The sequence below is a fragment of the Taudactylus pleione genome, unplaced genomic scaffold (genome assembly GCF_031769625.1).
Source record: "Taudactylus pleione unplaced genomic scaffold, aTauple2 ptg000112l, whole genome shotgun sequence".
Classification (NCBI taxonomy): Eukaryota; Metazoa; Chordata; class Amphibia; order Anura; family Myobatrachidae; genus Taudactylus; species Taudactylus pleione.
In genome coordinates, this window is record NW_028284514.1 from 597,775 (window position 1) to 620,187 (window position 22,413).

Below are 22,413 nucleotides of genomic sequence, written 5' to 3' on the forward strand. Positions count from 1 at the left end.
GTACAGTGATATAGTGATGGTATAGTGACATAGTACACAGTACAGTGATATAGTGATGGTACAGTGACATAGTACACAGTACAGTGTTGCAGTGATGGTACAGTGACATAGTGATGGTGCAGTGATATAGTACACAATATAGTGATGATATAGTAATGGTGCAGTGAGATAGTACACAGTACAGTGAAATAGTGATGGTGCAGTGAGATAGTACACAGTACAGTGATGGTACAGTGACATAGTACACAGTACAGTGAAATAGTGATGGTGCAGTGACACAGTACACAGTACAGTGATATAGTGATGGTACAGTGACATAGTACACAGTACAGTGATATAGTGATGGTACAGTGACATAGTACACAGTACAGTGATATAGTACACAGTACAGTGTGGCAGTGATGGTACAGTGACATAGTGATGGTGCAGTGATATAGTACACAATATAGTGATGATACAGTGATATAGTAAAGGTGCAGTGAGATAGTACACAGTACAGTGAAATAGTGATGGTGCTGTGACATAGTACACAGTACAGTGTTGCAGTGATGGTACAGTGATATAGTGATGGTGCAGTGACAGTACACAGTACAGTGATGCAGTGATGGGGCAGTGAGATAGTACACAGAACAGTGATGCAGTGATGGTGCAGTGCCATAGTACACAGTACAGTGAAGCAGAGATGGTGCAGTGACATAGTACACAGTGCAGTGATACAGTGATGGTGCAGTGCCATAGTACACAGTACAGAAGAAGTAGAGATGGTGCAGTGACATAGTACACAGTGCAGTGATGCAGTGATGGTGCAGTGAGATAGTACACAGTACAGTGATGCAGTGATGGTGCAGTGACATAGTACACAGTACAGTGAAGCAGAGATGGTGCAGTGACATAGTACACAGTACAGTGATGCGACTTTGAGATAGTACACAGTGCAGTGATGGTGCAGTGACATAGTACACAGTACAGTGAAATAGTGATGGTGCAGTGACATAGTACACAGTACAGTGAATCAGTGATGGTGCAGTGACATAGTACACAGTACAGTGAAATAGTGATGTTGCAGTGACATAGTACACAGTGCAGTGAAATAGTGATGGTGCAGTGACATAGTACACAGTGCAGTGAAATAGTGATGGTGCAGTGACATAGTACACAGTACAGTGATATCGTGATGGTACAGTGACTTAGTACACAGTACAGTGATATAGTGATGGTACAGTGACATAGTACACAGTACAGTGATATAGTACACAGTACAGTGTTGCAGTGATGGTACAGTGACATAGTGACGGTGCAGTGATATAGTACACAATATAGTGATGATACAGTGATATAGTAATGGTGCAGAGAGATAGTACACAGTACAGTGAAATAGTGATGGTGCAGTGACATAGTACACAGTACAGTGTTGCAGTGATGGTACAGTGATATAGTGATGGTGCAGTGACAGTACACAGTACAGTGATGCAGTGATGGGGCAGTGAGATAGTACACCGTACAGTGAAGCAGAGATGGTGCAGTGACATAGTACACAGTGCAGTGATACAGTGATGGTGCAGTGCCATAGTACACAGTACAGTGAAGCAGAGATGGTGCAGTGACATTGGGCCTGATTCAGACCCACTCGCGAGCGGCTGTCCGCTCGCAAGTGGGTCGATGGTCTGCACTGAGCATGCGCACGACGGAGGGAGCTCCGTCGTGCGCATGCGCCAGACACGACGAGCGAAGGACTTTCCTTCGCTCGTTGTGTCCGATCAAAGGGGGCGTGCTGTCAATGTTGATTGACAGCACGCCCCCTTTGGTGGGCGTGCCGGGGGCGTGCCTCCCTGACGGGGGCGTTCCCACGGGAACGCCTCCCGTCAGAAGCCGGCCCACTGACATCACTAGTGATGTCAGTGGGAGTGATTTTGGCTCTGATAGAGCCAAAATCACTCCGGAGTTTGCGGTTGAAAACCTCAACCGCAGGCTCCGGCTCGCAATTTCGATAGTCGCGATGGTCACGACCATCGCGGCCATCAAAATGCACGCTCGTATAGCCTGTGGGTGGTGACCCACAGCTATACGAGCGTCCAGGAGGACGCTCCATGAAAATGGAGCCCGGCCCTCATTCAGAGCGTGCGCTCTGCTCAGAGCGTACGGCTCTGAATGAGGGCCATAGTACACAGTGCAGTGATGCAGTGATGGTGCAGTGAGATAGTACACAGTACAGTGATGCAGTGATGGTGCAGTGACATAGTACACAGTTCAGTGAAGCAGAGATGGTGCAGTGACATAGTACACAGTACAGTGATGCAGTGATGCGGCATTGAGATAGTACACAGTGCTGTGATGGTGCAGTGAGATAGTACACAGTACAGTGAATCAGTGATGGTGCAGTGACATAGTACACAGTACAGTGATGCAGTGATGGGGCAGTGAGATAGTACACAGTGCAGTGATGGTGCAGTGACATAGTACACAGTACAGTGAAGCAGAGATGGTGCAGTGACATAGTACACAGTACAGTGATGCAGTGATGGTGCAGTGACATAGTACACAGTACAGTGAAGCAGAGATGGTGCATTGACATAGCACACAGTACAGTGATGCAGCGATGGGGCAGTGAGATAGTACACAGTACAGTGAAGCAGAGATGGTGCAGTGACATAGTACACAGTACAGTGATGCAGTGATGGGGCAGTGACATAGCACACAGTACAGTGATGCAGCGATGGGGCAGTGAGATAGTACACAGTGCAGTGATGCTGCAGTGAGATTGTACACAGTACAGTGAAGCAGAATTGGTGCAGTGACATAGTACACAGTACAGTGATGCAGTGATGGGGCAGTGAGATAGTACACAGTGCAGTGATGCTGCAGTGTGATTGTACACAGTACAGTGAAGCAGAGATGGTGCAGTGATGCAGTGATGGTGCAGTGAGATAGTACAGTGATGCAGTAATGGTGCAGTGAGATAGTACACAGTACATGGATGCAGTGATATAATAATGGTGCAGTGACATGTTACCTGTGTATCGGTGCCTTTGAACGCTGTTATAATATTGGACACAAAGTCCTGCATCAATGGGAAATCATGCTCAGAGATACTGTCAGATCCATCGATGAGGAAGACAATATCCAGACTGTGGGCACTGCACTCTGTGGAGACATAATGCAGAGAGTCGCCACATACAGTATATTAGTATGACTGCAGCGTGTAACGTATATCATTATCAGTATGACTGCAGGCAGCGTGTAACGTATATCATTATCAGTATGACTGCAGCGTGTAACGTATATCATTATCAGTATGACTGCAGGCAGCATGTAACGTATATCATTATCAGTATGACTGCAGGCAGCGTGTAACGTATATCATTATCAGTATGACTGCAGGCAGCGTGTAACGTATATAATCATTATCAGTATGACTGCAGGCAGCGTGTAACGTTTATCATTATCAGTATGACTGCAGGCAGCGTGTAACGTATATCATTATCAGTATGACTGCAGGCAGCGTGTAACGTATATCATTATCAGTATGACTGCAGGCAGCGTGTAACGTATATAATCATTATCAGTATGACTGCAGGCAGCGTGTAACGTTTATCATTATCAGTATGACTGCAGGCAGCGTGTAACGTATATCATTATCAGTATGACTGCAGGCAGCGTGTAACGTATATCATTATCAGTATGACTGCAGGCAGCGTGTAACGTATATCATTATCAGTATGACTGCAGGCAGCGTGTAACGTATATCATTATCAGTATGACTGCAGTGTGTAACGTATATCATTATCAGTATGACTGCAGGCAGCGTGTAACGTATATCATTATCAGTATGACTGCAGGCAGCGTGTAACGTATATCATTATCAGTATGACTGCAGTGTGTAACGTATATCATTATCAGTATGACTGCAGGCAGCGTGTAACGTATATCATTATCAGTATGACTGCAGGCAGCGTGTAACGTATATCATTATCAGTATGACTGCAGGCAGCGTGTAACGTATATCATTATCAGTATGACTGCAGTGTGTAACGTATATCATTATCAGTATGACTGCAGGCAGCGTGTAACGTATATCATTATCAGTATGACTGCAGGCAGCGTTTAACGTATATCATTATCAGTATGACTGCAGGCAGCGTGTAACGTATATCATTATCAGTATGACTGCAGCGTGTAACGTATATCATTATCACTATGACTGCAGGCAGCGTGTAACGTATATCATTATCAGTATGACTGCAGGCAGCGTGTAACGTATATCATTATCAGTATGACTGCAGGCAGCGTGTAACGTATATCATTATCAGTATGACTGCAGGCAGCGTGTAACGTATATCATTATCAGAATGACTGCAGGCAGCGTGTAACGTATATCATTATCAGTATGACTGCAGGCAGTGTGTAACGTATATCATTATCAGTATGACTGCAGGCAGCGTGTAACGTATATCATTATCAGTATGACTGCAGGCAGCGTGTAACGTATATCATTATCAGTATGACTGCAGTGTGTAACATATATCATTATCAGTATGACTGCAGGCAGCGTGTAACGTTTATCATTATCAGTATGACTGCAGGCAGCGTGTAACATATATCATTATCAGTATGACTGCAGCGTGTAACGTATATCATTATCAGTATGACTGCAGCATGTAACGTATATCATTATCAGTATGACTGCAGCGTGTAACGTATATCATTATAAGTAAGACTGCAGCGTGTAACGTATATCATTATCAGTATGACTGCAGCGAGTAACGTATATCATTATCAGTATGACTGCAGGCAGCGTGTAACGTATATCATTATCAGTATGACTGCAGCGTGTAACGTATATCATTATCAGTATGACTGCAGGCAGCGTGTAACGTATATCATTATCAGTATGACTGCAGCGTGTAACATATATCATTATCAGTATGACTGCAGCGTGTAACGTATATCATTATCAGTATGACTGCAGGCAGCGTATAACGTATATCATTATCAGTATGACTGCAGGCAGCGTGTAACGTATATCATTATCAGTATGACTGCAGGCAGCGTGTAACGTTTATCATTATCAGTATGACTGCAGGCAGCGTGTAACGTATATAATCATTATCAGTATGACTGCAGGCAGCGTGTAACGTTTATCATTATCAGTATGACTGCAGGCAGCGTGTAACGTATATCATTATCAGAATGACTGCAGGCAGCGTGTAACGTATATCATTATCAGTATGACTGCAGGCAGCGTGTAACGTATATCATTATCAGTATGACTGCAGGCAGCGTGTAACGTATATCATTATCAGTATGACTGCAGTGTGTAACGTATATCATTATCAGTATGACTGCAGGCAGCGTGTAACGTATATCATTATCAGTATGACTGCAGGCAGCGTGTAACGTATATCATTATCAGTATGACTGCAGTGTGTAACGTATATCATTATCAGTATGACTGCAGGCAGCGTGTAACGTATATCATTATCAGTATGACTGCAGGCAGCGTGTAACGTATATCATTATCAGTATGACTGCAGGCAGCGTGTAACGTATATCATTATCAGTATGACTGCAGTGTGTAACGTATATCATTATCAGTATGACTGCAGGCAGCGTGTAACGTATATCATTATCAGTATGACTGCAGGCAGCGTTTAACGTATATCATTATCAGTATGACTGCAGGCAGCGTGTAACGTATATCATTATCAGTATGACTGCAGCGTGTAACGTATATCATTATCACTATGACTGCAGGCAGCGTGTAACGTATATCATTATCAGTATGACTGCAGGCAGCGTGTAACGTATATCATTATCAGTATGACTGCAGCGTGTAACGTATATCATTATCAGTATGACTGCAGCGTGTAACGTATATCATTATCAGTATGACTGCAGGCAGCGTGTAACGTATATCATTATCAGTATGACTGCAGGCAGCGTGTAACGTATATCATCATTATCAGTATGACTGCAGGCAGCGTGTAACGTATATCATCATTATCAGTATGACTGCAGGCAGCGTGTAACGTATATCATTATCAGTATGACTGCAGGCAGCGTGTAACGTATATCATTATCAGTATGACTGCAGCATGTAATGTATATCATTATCAGTATGACTGCAGGCAGCGTGTAACGTATATCATTATCAGTATGACTGCAGCGTGTAACGTATATCATTATCAGTATGACTGCAGGCAGCGTGTAACGTATATCATTATCACTGCAGGCAGCGTTTAACGTATATCATTATCAGTATGACTGCAGGCAGCGTGTAACGTATATCATTATCAGTATGACTGCAGGCAGCGTGTAACGTATATCATTATCAGTATGACTGCAGCATGTAACGTATATCATTATCAGTATGACTGCAGGCAGCGTGTAACGTATATCATTATCAGTATGACTGCAGCGTGTAACGTATATCATTATCAGTATGACTGCAGGCAGCGTGTAACGTATATCATTATCAGTATCACTGCAGGCAGCGTGTAACGTATATCATTATCAGTATGACTGCAGCATGTAACGTATATCATTATCAGTATGACTGCAGCGTGTAACGTATATCATTATCAGTATGACTGCAGCGTGTAACGTATATCATTATCAGTATGACTGCAGGCAGCATGTAACGTATATCATTATCAGTATGACTGCAGCATGTAACGTATATCATTATCAGTATGACTGCAGCGTGTAACGTATATCATTATCAGTATGACTGCAGGCAGCGTGTAACATATATCATTATCACTATGACTGCAGGCAGCGTGTAACGTATATCATTATCAGTATCACTGCAGGCAGCGTGTAACGTATATCATTATCAGTATGACTGCAGCATGTAACGTATATCATTATCAGTATGACTGCAGCGTGTAACGTATATCATTATCAGTATGACTGCAGCGTGTAACGTATATCATTATCAGTATGAATGCAGGCAGCGTGTAACGTTTATCATTATCAGTATGACTGCAGCATGTAACGTATATCATTATCAGTATGACTGCAGCATGTAACGTATATCATTATCAGTATGACTGCAGGCAGCGTGTAACGTATATAATTATAAGTATGACTGCAGCGTGTAACGTATATCATTATCAGTATGACTGCAGCGTGTAACGTATATCATTATCAGTATGACTGCAGGCAGCATGTAACGTATATCATTATCAGTATGACTGCAGCATGTAACGTATATCATTATCAGTATGACTGCAGCATGTAACGTATATCATTATCAGTATGACTGCAGGCAGCGTGTAACGTATATAATTATAAGTATGACTGCAGCGTGTAACGTATATCATTATCAGTATGACTGCAGCGAGTAACGTATATCATTATCAGTATGACTGCAGCGTGTAACGTTTATCATTATCAGTATGACTGCAGGCAGCGTGTAACGTATATCATTATCAGTATGACTGCAGGCAGCGTGTAACGTATATCATTATCAGTATGACTGCAGGCAGCGTGTAACGTTTATCATTATCAGTATGACTGCAGGCAGCGTGTAACGTATATCATTATCAGTATGACTGCAGGCAGCGTGTAACGTTTATCATTATCAGTATGACTGCAGTGTGTAACGTATATCATTATCAGTATGACTGCAGGCAGCGTGTAACGTATATCATTATCAGTATGACTGCAGGCAGCGTGTAACGTATATCATTATCAGTATGACTGCAGTGTGTAACGTATATCATTATCAGTATGACTGCAGGCAGCGTGTAACGTATATCATTATCAGTATGACTGCAGGCAGCGTGTAACGTATATCATTATCAGTATGACTGCAGGCAGCGTGTAACGTATATCATTATCAGTATGACTGCAGGCAGCGTGTAACGTATATCATTATCAGTATGACTGCAGCATGTAACGTATATCATTATCAGTATGACTGCAGCGTGTAACGTATATCATTATAAGTATGACTGCAGCGTGTAACGTATATCATTATCAGTATGACTGCAGCGAGTAACGTATATCATTATCAGTATGACTGCAGGCAGCGTGTAACGTATATCATTATCAGTATGACTGCAGCGTGTAACGTATATCATTATCAGTATGACTGCAGGCAGCGTGTAACGTATATCATTATCAGTATGACTGCAGGCAGCGTGTAACGTTTATCATTATCAGTATGACTGCAGGCAGCGTGTAACGTATATCATTATCAGTATGACTGCAGCGTGTAACATATATCATTATCAGTATGACAGCAGCGTGTAACGTATATCATTATCAGTATGACTGCAGGCAGCGTATAACGTATATCATTATCAGTATGACTGCAGGCAGCGTGTAACGTATATCATTATCAGTATGACTGCAGGCAGCGTGTAACGTTTATCATTATCAGTATGACTGCAGGCAGCGTGTAACGTATATCATTATCAGTATGACTGCAGGCAGCGTGTAACGTATATCATTATCAGTATGACTGCAGGCAGCGTGTAACGTTTATCATTATCAGTATGACTGCAGGCAGCGTGTAACATATATCATTATCAGTATGACTGCAGCGTGTAACGTATATCATTATCAGTATGACTGCAGGCAGCGTATAACGTATATCATTATCAGTATGACTGCAGGCAGCGTGTAACGTATATCATTATCAGTATGACTGCAGGCAGCGTGTAACGTTTATCATTATCAGTATGACTGCAGGCAGCGTGTAACGTATATCATTATCAGTATGACTGCAGGCAGCGTGTAACGTATATCATTATCAGTATGACTGCAGCGTGTAACGTATATCATTATCAGTATGACTGCAGGCAGCGTGTAACGTATATCATTATCAGTATGACTGCAGGCAGCGTGTAACGTATATCATTATCAGTATGACTGCAGGCAGCGTGTAACGTATATCATTATCAGTATGACTGCAGGCAGCGTGTAACGTATATCATTATCAGTATGACTGCAGTGTGTAACGTATATCATTATCAGTATGACTGCAGGCAGCGTGTAACGTATATCATTATCAGTATGACTGCAGGCAGCGTGTAACGTATATCATTATCAGTATGACTGCAGTGTGTAACGTATATCATTATCAGTATGACTGCAGTGTGTAACGTATATCATTATCAGTATGACTGCAGGCAGCGTGTAACGTATATCATTATCAGTATGACTGCAGGCAGCGTGTAACGTATATCATTATCAGTATGACTGCAGGCAGCGTGTAACGTATATCATTATCAGTATGACTGCAGGCAGTGTGTAACGTATATCATTATCAGTATGACTGCAGGCAGCGTGTAACGTATATCATTATCAGTATGACTGCAGGCAGCGTTTAACGTATATCATTATCAGTATGACTGCAGGCAGCGTGTAACGTATATCATTATCAGTATGACTGCAGTGTGTAACGTATATCATTATCAGTATGACTGCAGGCAGCGTGTAACGTATATCATTATCAGTATGACTGCAGGCAGCGTGTAACGTATATCATTATCAGTATGACTGCAGTGTGTAACGTATATCATTATCAGTATGACTGCAGGCAGCGTGTAACGTATATCATTATCAGTATGACTGCAGGCAGCGTGTAACGTATATCATTATCAGTATGACTGCAGGCAGCGTGTAACGTATATCATTATCAGTATGACTGCAGTGTGTAACGTATATCATTATCAGTATGACTGCAGGCAGCGTGTAACGTATATCATTATCAGTATGACTGCAGGCAGCGTTTAACGTATATCATTATCAGTATGACTGCAGGCAGCGTGTAACGTATATCATTATCAGTATGACTGCAGCGTGTAACGTATATCATTATCACTATGACTGCAGGCAGCGTGTAACGTATATCATTATCAGTATGACTGCAGGCAGCGTGTAACGTATATCATTATCAGTATGACTGCAGCGTGTAACGTATATCATTATCAGTATGACTGCAGCGTGTAACGTATATCATTATCAGTATGACTGCAGGCAGCGTGTAACGTATATCATTATCAGTATGACTGCAGGCAGCGTGTAACGTATATCATTATCAGTATGACTGCAGGCAGCGTGTAACGTATATCATTATCAGTATGACTGCAGCATGTAATGTATATCATTATCAGTATGACTGCAGGCAGCGTGTAACGTATATCATTATCAGTATCACTGCAGGCAGCGTGTAACGTATATCATTATCAGTATGACTGCAGGCAGCGTGTAACGTATATCATTATCAGTATGACTGCAGGCAGCGTGTAACGTATATCATTATCAGTATGACTGCAGGCAGCGTGTAACGTATATCATTATCAGTATGACTGCAGCATGTAACGTATATCATTATCAGTATGACTGCAGGCAGCGTGTAACGTATATCATTATCAGTATGACTGCAGCGTGTAACGTATATCATTATCAGTATGACTGCAGGCAGCGTGTAACGTATATCATTATCAGTATCACTGCAGGCAGCGTGTAACGTATATCATTATCAGTATGACTGCAGCATGTAACGTATATCATTATCAGTATGACTGCAGCGTGTAACGTATATCATTATCAGTATGACTGCAGCGTGTAACGTATATCATTATCAGTATGACTGCAGGCAGCATGTAACGTATATCATTATCAGTATGACTGCAGCATGTAACGTATATCATTATCAGTATGACTGCAGCGTGTAACGTATATCATTATCAGTATGACTGCAGGCAGCGTGTAACATATATCATTATCACTATGACTGCAGGCAGCGTGTAACATATCATTATCACTATGACTGCAGGCAGCGTGTAACGTATATCATTATCAGTATGACTGCAGCGTGTAACGTATATCATTATCAGTATGACTGCAGCATGTAACGTATATCATTATCAGTATGACTGCAGGCAGCGTGTAACGTATATAATTATAAGTATGACTGCAGCGTGTAACGTATATCATTATCAGTATGACTGCAGCGAGTAACGTATATCATTATCAGTATGACTGCAGGCAGCGTGTAACGTATATCATTATCAGTATGACTGCAGCGTGTAATGTATATCATTATCAGTATGACTGCAGGCAGCGTGTAACGTATATCATTATCAGTATGACTGCAGCGTGTAACATATATCATTATCAGTATGACTGCAGCGTGTAACGTATATCATTATCAGTATGACTGCAGGCAGCGTATAACGTATATCATTATCAGTATGACTGCAGACAGCGTGTAACGTATATCATTATCAGTATGACTGCAGGCAGCGTGTAACGTTTATCATTATCAGTATGACTGCAGGCAGCGTGTAACGTATATCATTATCAGTATGACTGCAGGCAGCGTGTAACGTTTATCATTATCAGTATGACTGCAGGCAGCGTGTAACGTATATCATTATCAGTATGACTGCAGTGTGTAACGTATATCATTATCAGTATGACTGCAGGCAGCGTGTAACGTATATCATTATCAGTATGACTGCAGGCAGCGTGTAACGTATATCATTATCAGTATGACTGCAGGCAGCGTGTAACGTATATCATTATCAGTATGACTGCAGGCAGCGTGTAACGTATATCATTATCAGTATGACTGCAGCATGTAACGTATATCATTATCAGTATGACTGCAGCGTGTAACGTATATCATTATAAGTATGACTGCAGCGTGTAACGTATATCATTATCAGTATGACTGCAGCGAGTAACGTATATCATTATCAGTATGACTGAAGGCAGCGTGTAACGTATATCATTATCAGTATGACTGCAGCGTGTAACGTATATCATTATCAGTATGACTGCAGGCAGCGTGTAACGTATATCATTATCAGTATGACTGCAGGCAGCGTGTAACGTTTATCATTATCAGTATGACTGCAGGCAGCGTGTAACGTATATCATTATCAGTATGACTGCAGGCAGCGTGTAACGTTTATCATTATCAGTATGACTGCATGCAGCGTGTAACGTATATCATTATCAGTATGACTGCAGCGTGTAACATATATCATTATCAGTATGACAGCAGCGTGTAACGTATATCATTATCAGTATGACTGCAGGCAGCGTATAACGTATATCATTATCAGTATGACTGCAGGCAGCGTGTAACGTATATCATTATCAGTATGACTGCAGGCAGCGTGTAACGTTTATCATTATCAGTATGACTGCAGGCAGCGTGTAACGTATATCATTATCAGTATGACTGCAGGCAGCGTGTAACGTATATCATTATCAGTATGACTGCAGGCAGCGTGTAACGTTTATCATTATCAGTATGACTGCAGGCAGCGTGTAACATATATCATTATCAGTATGACTGCAGCGTGTAACGTATATCATTATCAGTATGACTGCAGGCAGCGTATAACGTATATCATTATCAGTATGACTGCAGGCAGCGTGTAACGTATATCATTATCAGTATGACTGCAGGCAGCGTGTAACGTTTATCATTATCAGTATGACTGCAGGCAGCGTGTAACGTATATCATTATCAGTATGACTGCAGGCAGCGTGTAACGTATATCATTATCAGTATGACTGCAGCGTGTAACGTATATCATTATCAGTATGACTGCAGGCAGCGTGTAACGTATATCATTATCAGTATGACTGCAGGCAGCGTGTAACGTATATCATTATCAGTATGACTGCAGGCAGCGTGTAACGTATATCATTATCAGTATGACTGCAGGCAGCGTGTAACGTATATCATTATCAGTATGACTGCAGTGTGTAACGTATATCATTATCAGTATGACTGCAGGCAGCGTGTAACGTATATCATTATCAGTATGACTGCAGGCAGCGTGTAACGTATATCATTATCAGTATGACTGCAGTGTGTAACGTATATCATTATCAGTATGACTGCAGTGTGTAACGTATATCATTATCAGTATGACTGCAGGCAGCGTGTAACGTATATCATTATCAGTATGACTGCAGGCAGCGTGTAACGTATATCATTATCAGTATGACTGCAGGCAGCGTGTAACGTATATCATTATCAGTATGACTGCAGGCAGTGTGTAACGTATATCATTATCAGTATGACTGCAGGCAGCGTGTAACGTATATCATTATCAGTATGACTGCAGGCAGCGTTTAACGTATATCATTATCAGTATGACTGCAGGCAGCGTGTAACGTATATCATTATCAGTATGACTGCAGCGTGTAACGTATATCATTATCACTATGACTGCAGGCAGCGTGTAACGTATATCATTATCAGTATGACTGCAGGCAGCGTGTAACGTATATCATTATCAGTATGACTGCAGCGTGTAACGTATATCATTATCAGTATGACTGCAGGCAGCGTGTAACGTATATCATTATCAGTATGACTGCAGGCAGCGTGTAACGTATATCATTATCAGTATGACTGCAGCGTGTAACGTATATCATTATCAGTATGACTGCAGGCAGCGTGTAACGTATATCATTATCAGTATGACTGCAGCGTGTAACATATATCATTATCAGTATGACTGCAGCGTGTAACGTATATCATTATCAGTATGACTGAAGGCAGCGTATAACGTATATCATTATCAGTATGACTGCAGGCAGCGTGTAACGTATATCATTATCAGTATGACTGCAGGCAGCGTGTAACGTTTATCATTATCAGTATGACTGCAGGCAGCGTGTAACGTATATCATTATCAGTATGACTGCAGGCAGCGTGTAACGTATATCATTATCAGTATGACTGCAGGCAGCGTGTAACGTATATCATTATCAGTATGACTGCAGGCAGCGTGTAACGTATATCATTATCAGTATGACTGCAGTGTGTAACGTATATCATGATCAGTATGACTGCAGGCAGCGTGTAACGTATATCATTATCAGTATGACTGCAGGCAGCGTGTAACGTATATCATTATCAGTATGACTGCAGTGTGTAACGTATATCATTATCAGTATGACTGCAGGCAGCGTGTAACGTATATCATTATCAGTATGACTGCAGTGTGTAACGTATATCATTATCAGTATGACTGCAGGCAGCGTGTAACGTATATCATTATCAGTATGACTGCAGGCAGCGTGTAACGTATATCATTATCAGTATTACTGCAGGCAGCGTGTAACGTATATCATTATCAGTATGACTGCAGCGTGTAACGTATATCATTATCAGTATGACTGCAGCGTGTAACGTATATCATTATCAGTATGACTGCAGCGTGTAACGTATATCATTATCAGTATGACTGCAGGCAGCGTGTAACGTATATCATTATCAGTATGACTGCAGGCAGCGTGTAACGTATATCATTATCAGTATGACTGCAGGCAGCGTGTAACGTATATCATTATCAGTATGACTGCAGTGTGTAACGTATATCATTATCAGTATGACTGCAGGCAGCGTGTAACGTATATCATTATCAGTATGACTCCAGGCAGCGTGTAACGTTTATCATTATCAGTATGACTGCAGCATGTAACGTATATCATTATCAGTATGACTGCAGGCAGCGTGTAACGTATATCATTATCAGTATGACTGCAGCGTGTAACGTTTATCATTATCAGTATGACTGCAGCGAGTAACGTATATCATTATCAGTATGACTGCAGGCAGCGTGTAACGTATATCATTATCAGTATGACTGCAGGCAGCGTGTAACGTATATCATTATCAGTATGACTGCAGCATGTAACGTATATCATTATCAGTATGACTGCAGGCAGCGTGTAACGTATATCATTATCAGTATGACTGCAGGCAGCGTGTAACATATATCATTATCAGTATGACTGCAGCGTGTAACGTATATCATTATCAGTATGACTGCAGGCAGCGTGTAACGTATATCATTATCAGTATGACTGCAGGCAGCGTGTAACGTATATCATTATCAGTATGACTGCAGCGTGTAACGTATATCATTATCAGTATGACTGCAGGCAGCGTGTAACGTATATCATTATTAGGGGTGTGCACCGGCCACTTTTCGTGTTTTGTGTTTTGGTTTTGGATCTGGATCTTTCTTCGTGTTTTGGATCTGGATTGGTTTTGCCAAAACCACCCTTCCGTGTTTTGGGTTCTGGGTTTTGTGTTTTGGATCTGTATTTTTTTGAAAAAAAGCATAAAAACAGCTAAAATCACAGAATTTGTAGGTTTTTCTGCTCCTATGCTATTATTAACCTCAATAACCTTAATTTCCACTCATTTCCAGTCTATTCTGAACACCTCACACCTCACAATAGTGTTTTTATGTCCAAAAGGTTGCACCGAGGTAGCTGGATGACTATGCTAAGCGACACGAGTGGGCGGCACAAACACGTGACCCATCTAGGAGTGACACTGCAGTGGCAGGCAGGATGGCAGTTAGAAAAACTAGGCCCCAAACTGTACATAATGCAAAGAAAAAAAGAGGTGCAAGATGGAATTGTCCTTGGGCCCTCCCACCCACCCTTATGTTGTATAAACAGGACATGCACACTTTAACAAATCAATCATTTCAGCGCCAGGGTCTGCCACACAACTGTGGCTGAAATGATTGGTTCGTTTGGGCCCCCACAAAACAAGCTGGCAATTAATGTGTCCCTGCACAAACTGGCTCTACGGAGGCAAGATGTCATCCTCATCCTCCTCATCCACCGATTCCTCACCCTCTTCAGTGTGTACATCCTCATCCTCACAAAGTATTAACTCGTCCCCACTTGAATCCACCACCACAGGTCCCTCTGTACCTTCTGGAGGCTGGTCTCCCTGGAAGAGCTGATAATTCATTTTGATGAACATCATCTTCTCCACATTCTGTGGAAGCAACCTCCTACGCCTTTCGCTGACAAGGTTCCCGGCTGCACTAAACACTCTTTCGGAGTACACACTGGAGGGGGGGCAACTCAGGTAAAATAGAGCCAGTTTGTACAGGGGCCTCCAAATTGCCTCTTTTTCCTGCCAGTACAGGTATGGACTGTCTGACATGCCTACTTGGATGCTGTCACCGATGTAATCCTCCACCATTCTGTCAATGGTGACAGTATCATATGCAGTGACAGTAGACATGTCAGAAATTGTTGCCAGGTCCTTCAGTCCGGACCAGATGTCCAAACTTGGTCCTGCCTGCCCTGCATCACCGCCAGCGGGTTGCTTAGGATACCTAAGTTTTTTCCTGGCAGCCCCAGTTGCGGGAGAAAATGAAGAAGGAGCCGTTGACGTGTCACGTTCCGCTTCAGCTGACAGTGTGTTCACCAGCAGGTCTTTGCACCTCTGCAGGCTTGTGTCGGCCGGAAAGAGAGACACCACATAGGCTTTAAACCTAGGATCGAGCACGGTGGCCAAAATGTAGTGGTCTGATTTCAACAGATTGACCACCCTGGAATCCTGGCAAAGCGAATGAAGGGCTTCATCCACAAGTCCCACATGCCGAGCGGAATCGCTCCGTCTTAGCTCCTCCTTCACTTTCTCCAGCTGCTTCTGCAAAAGCCTGATGAGGGGAATGACCTGACTCAAGCTGGCAGTGTCTGAACTGACTTCACGTGTGGCAAGTTCGAAGGGCTGAAGAACCTTGCACAACACGGAAATCATTCTCCACTGCGCTTGAGTCAGGTGCATACCCCCTCCTTTGCCTATGTCATAGGTGGATGTATAGGCTTGTATGGCCTTTTGCTGCTCCTCCATCCTCTGAAGCATATAGAGGGTTGAGTTCCACCGCGTCACAACCTCTTGCTTCAGGTGATGGCGGGGCAGGTTCAAGAGTGTTTGCTGGCGCTCCAGTCTTCGGCACGCAGTCGCTGAATGGCGAAAGTGGCCAGAAATTTTTCGGGCCACCCAAAGCGTCTCCTGCACGCCCCTGTCGCTTTTCAGAAAATTCTGCACCACCAAGTTTATTGTGTGAGCAAAACATGGGACGTGCTGGAATTTGCCCAGATGTAATGCCCGCACAATATTGGTGGCGTTGTCAGATATCACAAATCCCCAGGAGAGTCTAAGTGGGGTAAGCCACTGGGCGATGATTTCCCTCAGTTTCTCTAAGAGGTTGTCGGCGGTGTGCCTCTTACTGAAACCGGTGATACACAGCGTAGCCTGCCTTGTAACGAGCTGGCGTTTCTGAGATGCTGCTACTGGTGACGCTGCTGCTGTTGCTGCGTAAGGTGATACATCTACCCAGTGGGCTGTCACAGTCATATAGTCCTTAGTCTGCCCTGTTCCACTTGTCCACATGTCCGTGGTTAAGTGGACATTGTGTACAACGGCATTTTTCAGGACACTGAGGACACTTTTTCTGACGTTTCTGTACAGTCTCGGTATCGCCTGCCTAGTGAAGTGGAATCTAGACGGGATTTGGAACCGGGGACACACTACCTCCATCAATTGTCTAAATCCCACTGCACTAATGGCGGATACCGGACGCACGTCTAACACCAACATAGCAGTCAAGGCCTCAGTTATACGTTTTGCTTCAGGATGACTGCTGTCGTACTTCATCCTCCTCGCTAAGGACTGTTGGAGGGTCAATTGTTTAGTAAAAGTAGTGGTGTTCCTACTTCCTCTCTGGGATGATGAACGACTCCCAGCAGCAGCAGCAACAGCAGCAGCGGCAGCAGTAGGCGTAGCAATGCAGGATCCTCCGGAGGAATCCCGGATAGGAGAGTCAGTCATGCCAGTGATATGGCCTGCAGGACTACTTCCGATCCTGACTAAGGAGGAAATTGACGAGGAGGGAGTTGACGGTGTGGTTTGCAGGCGCTTGGATACAACAGGACAACGGGATTTAGGTGTCCCTGGACTGCTTACGGTCTGAGCCAAAGTTTCTGAACTTGACAGTAACTTTTTATGAACGCGCTGCAGGTGCCGTATAAGGGAGGATGTTCCTAGGTGGTTGACGTCCCTACCCCTACTTATTTCACCTTTACATATGGTACATATGGCAAGACAGTTGTTGTCCGGATTTGGATAGAAATATTGCCAGACCAAAGAGGTGGAATGTTTGGTCTTCTGCCCAGGCATGACCGTGATGGGCTTTTTCATCCCACGGACAACAACTGTCTCCCCCGGAGCCTGATTTAAACAAACCACATCACCATCAGAATCCTCCTCGCCAACTTCCTCCTCAGCGCCAGCTACACCAGTATCCTCATCCTGTTGTACTTCAACAGTGACATCTTCAATTTGCATATCAGCAAGTGGACTGTGGGTGCTCCTTTCAGCACTTGCAGGGGGCGTGCAAATGGTGGAAAGAGCCACCTCTTCCCGTCCAGTGCTGGGAAGGTCAGGCATCGCAACCACCACCACACTTGGACTCTCTTTGGGGATTTGTGATATCTTCTTAGAAAGCACAGTTCTTCGCTGTGCTTTTGCCAGCTTAACTCTTTTGATTTTTTTAGTGGGAGGAGTGCTTCCATCGTCATGTGAAGCTGAACCACTAGTCATGAACATACTAGGGATCGACCTTAGCCGTTCCTTGCCACTCCGTGTCGTAAATGGCATATTGGCAAGTTTACGTTTCTCTTCAGCTGATTTAAATGTCTTTTTCAAGGTCATTTTCCTGAACTTTGCCATTTGGGATTGTATGTGCCCTCTACTATGACATTGGGCATCGGCCTTGGCAGACGACGTTGATGGCATGTTATCGTCTATGTCATGACTAGTGGCAGCAGCTTCAGCACTAGGAGGAAGTGGTTCTTGATCTTTCTCTATTTTATTTTTATCGGAGAAAGTTTGGTCCTCCATTTATGTTATATCGATTTGATATATACGTGCGGCTAAACACAGAAAATAAATTTTTTTTTGGTTCGGACTGGAGTGTACTTTGTGGGTTACAGCACCCTTTAACGGTCAAGCCAGCCGGCCCTTTACTTATGACACAGGCGCACTCTTGGCACTACTTTGTTGATGCACGTGCGGCTACTGCGCACACAATTCACAAACACAGAAAATAATTTTTTTTTGGTTTGGACTGGAGTGTACTTTGGGGGTTACAGCACCCTTTAACGGTCAAGCCAGCCGGCCCTTTACTTATGACACAGGCGCACGCTTGGCACTACTTTGTTGATGCACGTGCGGCTACTGCGCACACAATTCACAAACACAGAAAAAAATTTTTTTTTGGTTTGGACTGGAGTGTACTTTCGGGGGTTACAGCACCCTTAACGGTCAAGCCAGCCGGCCCTTTACTTATGACACAGGCGCACGCTTGGCACTACTTTGTTGATGCACGTGCGGCTACTGCGCACACAATTCACAAACACAGAAAATAATTTTTTTTTTGGTTTGGACTGGAGTGTACTTTCGGGGGTTACAGCACCCTTAACGGTCAAGCCAGCCGGCCCTTTACTTATGACACAGGCGCACGCTTGGCACTACTTTGTTGATGCACGTGTGGCTACTGCGCACACAATTCACAAACACAGAAAATAATTTTTTTTTTGGTTTGGACTGGAGTGTACTTTCGGGGGTTACAGCACCCTTAACGGTCAAGCCAGCCGGCCCTTTACTTATGACACAGGCGCACGCTTGGCACTACTTTGTTGATGCACGTGCGGCTACTGCGCACACAATTCACAAACACAGAAAATAATTTTTTTTTTGGTTTGGACTGGAGTGTACTTTCGGGGGTTACAGCACCCTTAACGGTCAAGCCAGCCGGCCCTTTACTTATGACACAGGCGCACGCTTGGCACTACTTTGTTGATGCACGTGCGGCTACTGCGCACACAATTCACAAACACAGAAAATAATTTTTTTTTTGGTTTGGACTGGAGTGTACTTGGGGGTTACAGCACCCTTTAACGGTCAAGCCAGCCGGCCCTTTACTTATGACACAGGCGCACGCTTGGCACTACTTTGTTGATGCACGTGCGACTACTGCGCACACAATTCACAAACACAGAAAATAATATTTTTTTTGGTTTGGACTGGAGTGTACTTTCGGGGGTTACAGCACCCTTAACGGTCAAGCCAGCCGGCCCTTTACTTATGACACAGGCGCACGCTTGGCACTACTTTGTTGATGCACGTGCGGCTACTGCGCACACAATTCACAAACACAGAAAATAATTTTTTTTTTGGTTTGGACTGGAGTGTACTTTCGGGGGTTACAGCACCCTTAACGGTCAAGCCAGCCGGCCCTTTACTTATGACACAGGCGCACGCTTGGCACTACTTTGTTGATGCACGTGCGACTACTGCGCACACAATTCACAAACACAGAAAATAATATTTTTTTTGGTTTGGACTGGAGTGTACTTTCGGGGGTTACAGCACCCTTAACGGTCAAGCCAGCCGGCCCTTTACTTATGACACAGGCGCACGCTTGGCACTACTTTGTTGATGCACGTGCGGCTACTGCGCACACAATTCACAAACACAGAAAATAATTTTTTTTTTGGTTTGGACTGGAGTGTACTTTCGGGGGTTACAGCACCCTTAACGGTCAAGCCAGCCGGCCCTTTACTTATGACACAGGCGCACGCTTGGCACTACTTTGTTGATGCACGTGCGGCTACTGCGCACACAATTCACAAACACAGAAAATAATTTTTTTTTTGGTTTGGACTGGAGTGTACTTTCGGGGGTTACAGCACCCTTAACGGTCAAGCCAGCCGGCCCTTTACTTATGACACAGGCGCACGCTTGGCACTACTTTGTTGATGCACGTGCGGCTACTGCGCACACAATTCACAAACACAGAAAATATATTATTTTTTTAGCACTTGGGGGGAGCACCCCTGATGGACAGAGCACCCCCTGGACAACACTACAGCACTCCTTTAGGACTGGGACACTGCACAGGACTTTGGAGAGGACACAGCCCCTATGGAGAACTGACTGCACAACACAGTCCAGCCAGCCCCTATGGACTTTGAAGTAGTGGACACAGCCCCTATTAACAACAGCAGCACAGCACAACACAGCCAGCCCCTATGGACTTTGAAGTAGTGGACAACAGCAGCACTACACTACACTACACTACACAGCCCTAACTCCCACCCTCCCTCTTCACTGTCCACAGCCGAGTGAGAAAATGGCGCCGACGTGTGTACCTTATATAGGATCCAAAACCCGCGAGACTCGGAAGGCGGGAAGATGACGTTTTGCCTCGATTTCAGATCCGAGTCAGGCGGGAAAAGTCGAGCCTGACTCGGATCGGACTCGGATCGGGGGGGCTCGGGGGGGTTCGGATTTCAGAAATCCGAACCCGCTCACCCCTAATCATTATCAGTATGACTGCAGGCAGCGTGTAACGTATATCATTATCAGTATGACTGCAGCGAGTAACGTATATCATTATCAGTATGACTGCAGGCAGCGTGTAACGTATATCATTATCAGTATGACTGCAGGCAGCGTGTAACGTATATCATTATCAGTATGACTGCAGCGTGTAACGTATATCATTATCAGTATGACTGCAGGCAGCGTGTAACGTATATCATTATCAGTATGACTGCAGGCAGCGTGTAACGTATATCATTATCAGTATGACTGCAGGCAGCGTGTAACGTATATCATTATCAGTATGACTGCAGGCAGCGTGTAACGTATATCATTATCAGTATGACTGCAGTGTGTAACGTATATCATTATCAGTATGACTGCAGGCAGCGTGTAACGTTTATCATTATCAGTATGACTGCAGCATGTAACGTATATCATTATCAGTATGACTGCAGCATGTAACGTATATCATTATCAGTATGACTGCAGCGTGTAACGTATATCATTATAAGTATGACTGCAGCGTGTAACGTATATCATTATCAGTATGACTGCAGCATGTAACGTATATCATTATCAGTATGACTGCAGCATGTAACGTATATCATTATCAGTATGACTGCAGCGTGTAACGTATATCATTATAAGTATGACTGCAGCGTGTAACGTATATCATTATCAGTATGACTGCAGGCAGCATGTAACGTATATCATTATCAGTATGACTGCAGCGTGTAACGTATATCATTATCAGTATGACTGCAGCGTGTAACGTATATCATTATCAGTATGACTGCAGGCAGCGTGTAACGTATCTCATTATCAGTATGACTGCAGCGTGTAACGTTTATCATTATCAGTATGACTGCAGCGAGTAACGTATATCATTATCAGTATGACTGCAGGCAGCGTGTAACGTATCTCATTATCAGTATGACTGCAGCGTGTAACGTTTATCATTATCAGTATGACTGCAGCGTGTAACGTATATCATTATCAGTATGACTGCAGGCAGCGTGTAACGTATATCATTATCAGTATGACTGCAGTGTGTAACGTATATCATTATCAGTATGACTGCAGGCAGCGTGTAACGTATATCATTATCAGTATGACTGCAGGCAGCGTGTAACGTATATCATTATCAGTATGACTGCAGGCAGCGTGAAACGTATATCATTATCAGTATGACTGCAGCGTGTAACGTATATCATTATCAG

The 22,413-nt window shown here is 43.5% G+C and overlaps 1 protein-coding gene across 1 annotated transcript in view; it reads right to left on the reverse strand.

Annotated features, from left to right (window-relative positions):
• LOC148525138 (integrin alpha-X-like) overlaps positions 1-22,413 on the reverse strand; it is a 435,626-nt gene that overhangs the window by 293,282 nt on the left and 119,931 nt on the right. Inside the window, exon 3 of the mRNA XM_088471180.1 lies at positions 3,011-3,141. Within this exon, the coding sequence (XP_088327306.1) occupies positions 3,011-3,141 (131 nt within the window). The remainder of the gene's footprint in view (positions 1-3,010; positions 3,142-22,413) is intronic.